The sequence below is a fragment of the Xenopus laevis genome, chromosome 8L, assembly GCF_017654675.1.
Source record: "Xenopus laevis strain J_2021 chromosome 8L, Xenopus_laevis_v10.1, whole genome shotgun sequence".
In the NCBI taxonomy this organism is placed as follows: Eukaryota; Metazoa; Chordata; class Amphibia; order Anura; family Pipidae; genus Xenopus; species Xenopus laevis.
Genome location: NC_054385.1, coordinates 91128374 through 91139998, shown reverse-complemented (window position 1 = coordinate 91139998; position 11625 = coordinate 91128374). Strand labels below are relative to the sequence as shown.

The following is an 11625-nucleotide window of genomic DNA, read 5'->3' as shown; positions in this document are numbered from 1 at the left end:
TCTCACATTATGATGATCTACCTTTATTATTTGACATCCAACAAATACATTAAACATTGCCATGTACAGTATATAGAACCATTGTAATAATAGGTCTTTAAACACTGGGAATGAGCTAATAATTTAAAATTATGCAATATTAAAGCCACTTGCATAATTTTTTTTTGCTTTGATCCAATTCACATAATAAAAAGAAAATTTGTCGCACAAAATATGTATGGTGTTTTGTTGATCTAATTTAGAATGGAAGCAATACATTTGATTAACTGATATTAATGGTTCAGATTCAGTTCAGCCATATTAAAATCCTGTAAAAAATGGTGGAATTTGGTCAAATCCTTAACCAAACTCAGTATTTGATGCATCCCCCGATTTAAATATTTTGTGATTTGGGGCAATTATTTTCATTTCTATAACTGTAGCTAACTAAAGGGAATCCTTAAAATCCATCCAAACCTGTGGTACAACTACTCTAAAATTCCACCAGCAGAAACTGAAAATTACATCAAATTTGAACTATTGTATTTACCATCATCTGCAATTAAACCCTGCTTCTGATTGTCCAAAGGAGATGTTGGAGATGCATCGGGGTAACTGTCAGCGAGACTTGCCCAACGGGAAACCCATTTCTGACCTGATTTGGAGTTGGACCCAGATCTTTCAATCTGCAGATATTATAGTGCAAAACAATTAACGTTCAGTTATTTACATTTGGCAAAAGCATAGCTAATTAAAATGCATGTAAGTGCATTCAGTAACACTGAAACATACCAAAGTTTCAGCCTGAAGTCCATTACTTAGTTTTATCGGTGGAGTTGACAACGACATTATCGGCTTGTGGAGCGCACTTGGTTCACTGGCAAAAGGTTCCTCTTTTCCCAATTTAATGACTGGCCTATAAACTGTGGATGAAATCTTGGAATACTCATCAGGTTCAAAAACGCCAAAGACCTAAATACAAATGTAAGTGTTAAGATATATGTAGCCTGCTACTTAAATGGTTTCAGTAACCAAGTACAGAAAACTGAGCTTTATAGCAAAACAGTGGGCAAACACATACACACCACTTAGAAAATATGATTACGTGATTGTGCTATACAATACATAAGTGTGCAACTGGAGGCTTGGGAGCCAGATGTAGCACTGACAGTGCTACAAAGCTCTTTGTGTATAACATCATTTTAACACAATCTTGATTCAGAATACATGGCACATGAAATAATCAGTCTACAACAATATTATAACTTTTTTTTGTAAATTGGTTTTGTAAAATGTACTTTATTATTTACGTTTGTAAATTATATTATTTACGTTTGTCTTCTACATCCTTAAAGTGGACCCGTCACCCAAAAAAAGTATTTCAAATCCTATTTAATCATGTCAGTCAAGCAAAATGAACTTTAATTACACTGTATATATTATATAAAACTTTCCATCAGTGTGGGAACTCATAATTATAGCAAGCAGGCAGGAGCCATTTTGTTGACACTGTTATTAAGAAAAGTCTTGCATCATCTCAGAATCTTGTTTGTGCACCAGAATGGGGGACCTGATGTCCAGCCCCATGCCCTGGCTAATCAATTAAATGGTTAAGAGAACTGGGGGAATGTGAGGAGAGCAGAGACATCTAGGAAGTGCTGAATGGAAAGTGAATGTAATTGCCTGCCCCGCCTCTATGCCTAGGCATAGAGGAGGGGCAGGCAATATTTGATTGACAGCTGAGATTTTTAAACGCGTTTACAAAAGCTATGAATGCTTTAATAAAAAAAAGAATTTGGATTTCATGTTTAATTTGAAAAGGACTTTTATTATACAGCTTTTTATGTCTGGGTGACAGGTCCACTTTAATTAGGCTACTAACAATTCTAACATTTTAGTCAATAAACAGTGGGTCCAATATTTGATGAGGGCTCACTCATAATATAATATAGCGAGAGTCCCTATGGTTTTTCTTAGCATTATACCCAGTCCATAACATATTTCTCTCACTGTTACCCTTTAGTTCAGTATTTCAGTTCACTTTACCTGGTCTATCATTTTCCTTGCTTGTTCAACTTCTCTATCCTGTGTCTCTGTTTCTATTGTATATGTTCCAGCATCACTCAGGTTGTCCTCTTCTTCATTTTTCATTTTTCCTGGTCTTACATCAGATGTCAGCTGCATTGTTTGTGCTTGGCTTGACATTTGCACTTGTGGGGCTGGTTGCTGCAATATTGATGTAGACAAAGGCAAGGTCATGGGTTTTTCTGCTGCCTGTTTAAATACCTCTGCTTGTTCATGCATATATTCAGCAGCAAATTCTTGGGCAAGCTTTGATTTCTTCCCAACACTTCCATAGTTCTTCCCTGGTAACCTTGCTGTTGTAGGTGCAGAAGAGATGCGGTCTTCTGTTTTTTCTCGCCTAAAAGAATTTGATCTTTGTGGAAATGAAGGGCTTGACAGTGATTTTGATGCTGGTGCAGATGAGCCTGTTCCATTAGTCGATACTTTTTCAACTTGTAATGTACCCTTTCGTTTGTCAGCTTTTGCTTTAAGGACTGGGTCTGTATCATTCTGAGGGGAGTCTGCATTGTGTGTAAAAGACTGGGATCGTTTCTTCCTAGGGGCATCATCATCAAAGAACTCTATGACAAACGCCTGCTGACTGTGCAGCAATTCTTCAGGTTCACGCTTGATCTGTCGCTGGAGCTGTGGATGATCAGTTGTTCCAATTTCGATTTCAGGTTTGGCCACCAAGGGGTCTTCTGAATCACTCTGTGTTCCGTCTTCATGCCTGTTACCTTAAATAGATTAAAAATAGTCTCAAGTAAAATGTTATGTAATGCATATTGTGTTGCAACTAGTAGTTGCTCCTTGATGGGGTATTTTGTATTGCTCCCAACAAGACACCAAAGTTAATGTCATGGCTGTTCAGACTGTTCATGCCAACTGACTCTAAAAAAGGCTTTGGACTCAACATTGCTGATGATACCTCCATCCACATACACAATATTAAAGAAGGAGATCATTATATAAAGATGTGAGTAAGCATGGAATCCTTTAACAGGGTCAATAAATATGTGCACTAAAAACAGCAAAAAAAACAAAACACAAATGACACCGAGCTAATACAGAGGAATTGTATTCCAGTGTTTGCTCTTTATCTGAATCAGATACAAATGGTAAAGTAACTGGAAAACACAAAAATCTATCTTGATAAATTGCATAGTTACCAGTAGGAGAATTAAAATTTTATGTGGGGTTTTTAAGAGAGAAAAATCAGGAATGTTAAAAGATAGCAAAAAATGTGTATTTTTGGAGATAGTTCACTCTAGTAAGATCAGTGGTGAGAAGCAACTCACTGGGAGTTGGACAATTGTTAAAATGAAAGCTGCAAGAGGAAATAAAGTTGGATTGAAGGGAGCTGTATCAGTAATGGGTGTGTCTTTTGACATTTGATTTTATGTATCACTTCTTACCTTTAAGAGTTCTGTTATGAATGGGAAGATCACTCTTGGTACTGTAGACATCTTCTCCTGGAGACGGCCTTCTAATCAAACTTGGGTCATTTTGAACCAGCCAGTCAGCCACCTTACTTTCTGCTGACACCATATCTGTTGGACCAGGTTCCTTTCCAGCGGTTTTCCTCTGCCTCATTGAAAATTTGGTCACATGATCTTTAATTTTTATTTTTCCAGGTTGACAATCATCAAACTCAATTGTAAAAGAGGCATGGCTCTGCATGACTGGGGGCGTTACAGGGGGCACTACATCTGTGTCCTTAGTAGGGATTTCATAGACCTGGGTTTCTGGGGGCTTTACAGGCTGCTGGAAATCTTTAGTTGGAATTTCAAAGTAACTTGGTTCTCTTCTGAATGGATACACGCACTGATCCGGAGCATCCCTGTAGCTCATATTGCCACTTACTTCTTCCTCATGTTGAGTCATATCTTTTGGCCTTTCTACTTAAAAAAAAAAAAATCAAAGATGAGAAATTATAGTGTGCAAATAGCCTTCCAATGTTCTTTTCGATCATCTTGGAAATATGAATCTATTTTCCCACCACTCTTTCATTGTACAGGTATAGGATCCCTTATCCGGAAACCCGATATCCAGAAAGCTCCTAATTACGGAATGGCTGTCTCCCATAGACTCCATTTTATCCAAATAATCCAAATTTTTAAAAAATTATTATCTTTTTCTCTGAAATAATAAAACAGAAGCTTGTACTTGATCCCAGCTAAGATATAATTAATCCTTATTGGAAGCAAAACCAGCCTATTGGGTTTATTTAATGTTTAAATGAATTTCTAGTAGACTTAAGGCTTGAAGACCCAAATTACGGAAAGATCCGTTATCCGGAAAAACCTCATCCGAGCATTCTGGATAACAGGTCCCATACCTGTACTGTATAATATAAACTGCACTCCAGCTTTTTACCCTTTTTCTACTTGTTTTATCACCTTATTTCCACCAAGAATCATAGCAATGCAAAGTAATTTTGTAAACATTATTTTAGCCTTATTAAACCATGCTGGGTTTTTGGCTAAAGAAGAAACTTGTTGGGGAACAGAATAGTATTGGGGAAAAATATGCACAATCCAAACAATGCAAAAGATTGTACATTTTGCTGTTTGGAGCAGCACATTACAAAAATAAAAATGTTTTTTTTGCCAAATATATTAATCTAAAAACATGTAATAACTTATTTTTATCTCTTATGACAATCCCTCGTTTTTTCAGTTTATATGCTTTTATGAATATTCTGCATATTCCCACCCTACTCCTAAATATTGCAGTAGGGTAAATCTACATGAATAGCTAAAAAGTCTACCCTGTAGCACAAACATTCTACAACCACACCTCTCTGGATGTCACTTGCAATATACACAGCGTTTATTCTGGTTTTCCGTTACCAGTTCCAGATATATCTTCCTATTTTAATGTTCTTTATGTAGTCTTTTTCACTTGCCATCACTAGTATTAGATGCAATATTTCTTGTGCCAGTCGTATGTTTAATATAAGTAAATTAAGCAGAACAAACTGATCCAGCAAAGAGATCCACCTGTAATTTTCTATTTTAGGGACTTATGTTGTAGTCGGTGTCTATTAGCCCAGTACATACAGTATACTAGCAACATGCATTTATGGAATAACTCTCAGACAGGGTCAACTACTCCAAGGATAAATAACAAAGGACTTTTGAAAACAAAAATTACAATGTTTTATGCAGATATCCATGACTGTACAGACTATACAGTATGGCCCTACTGGATTCTATTCCACCATCTGATTTCTGTGGGAGTCTTAAAGGTGAAGTAAAGCTCAACAAAGAGGTTAGAAATGCTACATTTAAGTTTTAGGCGTCAGTACCAGCCCAAGTCCCCCCCTATTAACTCCCATTGTTTTTTTGTATTATTTGCTATTGTCAAGTATCTGAGCTCAGAGACCAACTCACAATATGCAGTATACAATAAAAACTAAATAATAGAAGGGTGACATTACATGGTAACAAAGAAACCAGTTAATTCTGCATCAGAATTTATTAATAACCCCCGAAACATCAGCTTCTACAAGAGAGAACTACATTAATGTTTTTTATGATATCATAACCTCTCAACAGCTACTTAAAGCACACTTAGAGAAAATTATGCCATTCACAGACATTAAAAAGATGGCCTAACAAAATCAAAGCTGCTGTGAACAACTCTGAGGGAATGGATTTCCGTTATAGGGCTGCTGAACCTCCGGGCTGAGACAGTATTATAAAAAAAGCACATTTGTTCTATTTATTTATTTTTAGGCTTTATTTCTCCTTTAATAACAACTTGTCTATTAGCTTCAAAAATGAACTTATCCTAGGTATGAGTCAAGGCTATAATATAACATGTCATAGTAAAGGGTGTTCCTGAATCTCAGACTAGCACGCACTTATCTTGCATAAAAGTTCAGACAGTACCAACCTATAATTAACCTACAAGTTGCTGGGAGGTTGCAGGATGGATTGACAGCAGTGCACTTGGAAGTCACAATTTTAGAATGACTTTATAATTATTATTATAGTGAATGGAGAAGTCCCTTAAAACTAGCTAAGCAAGCTCACCTGAGTAGTGTTCATCTTGTCTTCTGCCTTCCTTTTCAAGCTTGTGATCATCATCCTCTCCCCACCAAGATGGCTGACCGTACAAAGGTGTACGGTATGCAGGAACATCTACAAATTAAAATATATTTATGGATTTCCTGTAAGACCGTAGACATGCAATTAAACTAGAAATAAATGGCACTACCTACATAATGACCAAATATCATACAGTAAGTATTGCCAGAATTTTTGTGGGAAAGATGCAGCAAGTTCTCAACTAAAACTTGCTCAAATGTTGTGCAGCTTACATAGCAGTTTTTAAAAAGGTAACTACAGATCTAAATTAAAAAAAAAAAATTATAGCCTCAATTCCTCTTTTCATCACATAAACCTATTGTCCGGAAAAGATGGCAAATCTGGCTCTGGGTGGATTCACAAGAGACAAAACAAATAAAAATCAGCCAATCTGGAAAACAACAAAAGTTAGCGATGAGTTTCCTACATCTGCTTGAGGTCTGAATATCCTGACCAAAAGGTGGCCATAGTAAGATTTTTAAAAGATCTTTTCGACCTGCTTGGCCCTGGACAATGGATAAATTTCACTGTGAACGATGAAAATCTTCTAACCCGACGAATCGATTTTCTTACCGATGTAAGTGAAAACTAGTTCAATGGACAATCATTTGGTGCCCACAAGTTGGTCATTAGGTAGATAAAAATCTTAATGTATATGGCCACCTTAAAGGAGAAACAACCCCTTAATTTAAAAAAAACCCTAGCCTGCTACCCTACATAAACCTCTCTCCCTCCTTCCCCCCAATCTAGCTGCCCCCCCTGCACCGGGCAAATGCCCCTAACTCTTTACTTATCCCTCCGTGCAGATTCTGTCCGGCGAAGTTCACAGGCAACATCTTCAGCCACTTCGGTAATCTTCGGAATGTGACCGGTGCTTCTGCATTTTTCGGGAGTTTTGGCGCATGCACAGTTGTCGCGAAACAGAAAATTGCTCCAACTGCGCCACTCTACCGGTCCATTACGAAGATTACAGAAGAGAAGAAGATCGCTGCAATGAACTCCGCTGGACAGAATCTGTCTGGGTAAGTATTCCATTTAACAAGAAACATGTAGGGATTAGTACACAGTTGCTGTAACATCAAGCCCTCTCATTTAACATGCAACCAATAATACCAATGTATGTGCAACACAAATTTGTAGTTGCTCTGTGTTATTAGCCAATAGTTGACATAGTGACAAGCAAGTCACTTTATCTTGTGTAGGAAAATAGAAAAAAAGGTGAATGCTCAGGCTTTTGGTACCTGAAATGTTGGAAAGGGTTGCACTCAAATTTGTTAACACATAGGATATGATCATATATGTTTAGAACAATTACTTACCTTGAATTGATTAAGGAAGAGCATACTATTGTGCAGAAATATTTGAAGCTATCCTATGTGTCTAGAGAAACTAAATACATTTGTGAACAACCGTTTGCAACATTTCAGGAATCATCACTTCTGGCTGATTTATTATTAAAGGAGAAGGAAAGGCTAAAATTAAGTAAGCTTTATCAGAAAGGTCTATATAAATACAAGTAAACCCTCAAAGTAATGCTGCTCTGAGTCCTCTGTCAAAAGAAACACAGCATTTCTTTCCTTTTATTGTGTACACACGGGCTTCTGTATCAGACTTCCTGTTTTCAGCATAAATCTCCAGGGCAGGGCTTGAGCATGCTCAGTTTGCGACTCTCCCCCTCCCTCCTCCCATCCCTGCTGTAATCTAATCAGAGCTGTAAGTGAGCAGGGAGACACTCAGGCAGGAAGTGATGTCACACCAAGCTTATATGGCCGCTTCTATCCTAAACAAACAGAGACAGTATCTAGTGCGGTTAACTTAGGTATGGTAAAGCATTTTGAAGAATAAATATAGTGTTCTAGCTTGCACTATTGTGGCTAATCTGTTGGCAATAAACTGTCTTGGAGCTTTCCTTCTCCTTTAAACTGCAAACAAACAGCATAGGAAAAGTCAAATACCCTGACTGTATCTGAGCACTAATAAAGACATCAACCTCAACAGCAACAGATCACAACTATTTTTCACATCAGACTGCTCTTTCAGTGGAGTAGAATTAGGAAAAAAAACGTATTCTACATGGCTGAACAGCAGAGTTGGCTTCCATAACCAATATAGACTGTCTGGCAATAAACAACCCAAATTAAAAGTAACAAACAATGCACTTTTTTTTTGGCATAGACAGAATACAATACTGCTCAAATGACAAAAATAGTTGATAATTACCACTAGTGGATTTCTTGTCAGCCTGTTTTGCTTGGGAGGAGTCCACGTGGGCACCTTGCTCTTTAAACTGGTCTTCTCTAACGGCAGATGTTTTCAAACACATTTGAAGGTGGCTGGTGTATTTTTCATGCTAAAAAGTATGTGTATCGTAAATTTAATATAATGGATCCAAAAGTTAATGAACATTTTAAATACTCAACGTCTTCAGAGACACAAGAGGTAAAACAAAATGACAGATTAAGACAATTGTTTATGTATACAGTAGTCAAAGGCCAAATCTAATGGTGCATTTTTAAATTCCCACGTGTTAGCCCTCTGTCTACAAACTGATGTCACCATATTCCATGGATGCAGCGGTTTTACCAATCCTTCATTCATTAACTTACCTTGTATCTTTATGAGGGACTCCACTTCCTATAGAGTACTGGTTGTGAAAGAATTACTTGGTAATGCAAAAATATCCCAGCAGAGTTATCTAGGATAGCCACACTCACACACTGCAGATCTAGCACACTAATAAGGTGTCAGACAAATGCCTAATAATATCACATAGAGTAAAAGCAAAAGGTAGGAAGTGACTGCTGAATTAAAGGTACATGAGCAATAAGTCATACTGATTGTTCAATAAAAACAAATTTAAAGCCAGGATTTCCATTGCATTTATTCAGCAATGGATCTGTTTCAACAGTAGATGTCAGCCATGAACTTAGGACAAATTTTGGAATGCAGTGCTAGAAAAACAAAATAGCTAATCAGTTTAAAGCCAAGCAACCACATATGTTGTACCAAACAAAACACACATTCAACACAAACCATTGGGACAAGTCCTGGAGTTAAATGCTTGTAACTATCTGAAGCAGAGGAACCTACAGCAAAACTGACAAATAATGAGCTCTTTTAAGAAACGCTGGGCCGGGTCAATATATTTTGAACACTCACTTTTTTTTTGTTTTTTCCAATCTGGATAAAAGTTATATGTGCTAAAAGGGAAATGCTAATTAGGACATAAGTGCTGTTAGCAAACTTTCCAATGTGGTAATAGCTGATTTGCCTTTTAATACTGCGGAAATAAAAAGCTGTAGCACGTAAAATGATTCTGGATTTTCACCTCTTCATTCCCAGTCTGTTGGAAAAAAGTCACTAATGCAAAACACAAGTCTTTTGTTTTTATACCTGTATTTTTTAAATATATAATGCAAATTTAAAGGGATACTGTCATGGGAAAACATGTTTTTTTCAAAACGCATCAGTTAATAGTGCTGCTCCAGCAGAATCCTGCACTGAAATTCATTTTTTCAAAAGAGCAAACAGATTTTGTTATATTCAAATTTGAAATCTGACATGGGGCTAGACATATTGTCAATTTCCCAGCTGCCCCCAGTCATGTGACTTGCTCTGATAAACTTCAATCACTCTTTACTGCTGTACTGCAAGTTGGAGTGATATCACCCCCCCTCCCCCCAGCAGCCAAACAACAGAACAATGGATAGCTAACGAGATAGCAGCTTCCTAACACAAGATTTTTTGCTCTTTTGAGAAATGGATTTCAGTGCAGAATTCTGCTGGAGCAGCACTATTAACTGATGAGTTTTGGTTTTCCCGTGACAGTATCCCTTTAAGTATGAACTAGCAATGGCTAAGTATGCTTCCAACATTTATACTCAGGTACTTTCCATTCCAGTCTTTCCAGTAACTTGATTAAAAGAAAACATACAGTGGTGTGTAAGGCAGTGTTTAGCACACGCCCAGAACCATTGAGCAAACCAAAAATAATATTCAATGCAGGAGTTTGGTTACATATCAATAAACTTTAAGAATGGCATAAAGAATAAGGTTTTAGAGTCAAGGGTAAAAGAAATCTATTAAAATGCTAGAACACTAAAATTAGAGCCAATGCCACTCTACACATTAACAGGGACACGTCCGTAAGTGTTCTGGGGTAAGACCATGATTTTCTAATACACACATATTGATTCTTCACTGTCCATATTGTATACTACAACTACTAATATTAAAGGGGTTGGTCACCTTTGAGTAAACTTTCAGGATGATGTAGAGAGTGATATTATGAGACAATTTGCAATTGATTTAATGTTCTATTATTTGTGTTTTTTGAGTTATTTCAGCAGCCCTCCAGTTTGTAATTTCAGCAATCTGGTTTGCTAGAGTCCAGATTACCCTAGCAACATTGATTTAACTAAGAGACTGGAATATGAATAGGAGAGGACCTAAATAGAAAGAGGAGTCATAGAAAGTAGCAATAATAATGAATTTGTAGCCTTACACAGCATTTGTTTTTTTAGATGGGGTCAGTGACCCCCATTTGAAAGCTGGAAAGAGTCAGAAGAAGGAAGCATATAATTAAAAAAAACTATAAAAAAAAAACAATTTAACAGCTGCTTAGAATTGGCCATTCTATTGCCATCCTAAAAGTTAACCTAAAGATGAACTACCCCTTTAAAAAACTTTTCCTGTACCAACCTTGTAAGAAGATGCAGGGATTTGTTCAAAAGTAAAAACTGGAGGGCCACAGTACTGATGAATGTAGCACAACAAAAGGGCATTATTTTGAGCAGAGCTTAAAACTTTGCATTTTGCAAGTTCAAGGTTGAACTTGATGGACGCGTGTCTTTTTCAACTTAACACGTTACTATGAATACATTTTCCCTTTGTGTATATTTAATGTATTACATTCCCCCCTAATTAGTTTAATAAAACATTGAGGGTTTTTGTAAAAGCAACTTTTTGTGTTTATGTTTCATTTCATGTAACCAATGTCGTTTTGCGTATTTTATTTTTAGACAATATATAAATACATATAAAAGCTATATAATATAAAAATAAATAAATCCTCTACTTATTTAATTTACAGAAAATGCGTTGTTGCATGTCTGAAGATGTTAATCAAATGTATGTTAAGAATGTATGTTTTGGACGTTATAGTGCATCAGGCTTACTGCCAAGGTATCATTGCAGGCACGGAGGTGCTACAGAGGCAGCTTCAATAATGTAGATCACTGTAGACATCTATCCATCTGGCTTGGAGCCAATTAATCAGGTAACATAACCATCAGTTTATATATAGCCTGCACCTGCTGGTATATACAGAGATGTTTGTAGGGGGTTGTGCTTGCTGGGCCATTTCATCAGGAAAATTGGCAATGGTCCTCACAAGTGGTTTCCATGTGAATGTTGCTTTCATTAGCAGATGTACAAAATCAGTGGCCAAAGTGAGATAGGGCTAACATATACATAGGGAATTCTGGGA

General features: G+C 36.8%; 1 protein-coding gene across 5 annotated transcripts in view; it reads right to left on the bottom strand.

Moving 5' to 3' along the window:
* Nucleotides 1-11625, bottom strand: part of cep170b.L (centrosomal protein 170B L homeolog) — a 58390-nt gene that overhangs the window by 23699 nt on the left and 23066 nt on the right. For 3 of the 5 annotated variants that reach the window (XM_018230622.2, XM_018230619.2, XM_018230620.2), the window contains exons 6-11: nucleotides 8358-8487; nucleotides 6084-6191; nucleotides 3459-3944; nucleotides 2026-2780; nucleotides 772-951; nucleotides 530-665 (exon numbers count right to left, since the gene is read on the bottom strand). In XM_018230622.2, the coding sequence (XP_018086111.1) occupies nucleotides 530-665; nucleotides 772-951; nucleotides 2026-2780; nucleotides 3459-3944; nucleotides 6084-6191; nucleotides 8358-8487 (1795 nt within the window). The remainder of the gene's footprint in view (nucleotides 1-529; nucleotides 666-771; nucleotides 952-2025; nucleotides 2781-3458; nucleotides 3945-6083; nucleotides 6192-8357; nucleotides 8488-11625) is intronic. The other 2 variants (XM_018230625.2, XM_018230621.2) reach the window with 1 other exon arrangement.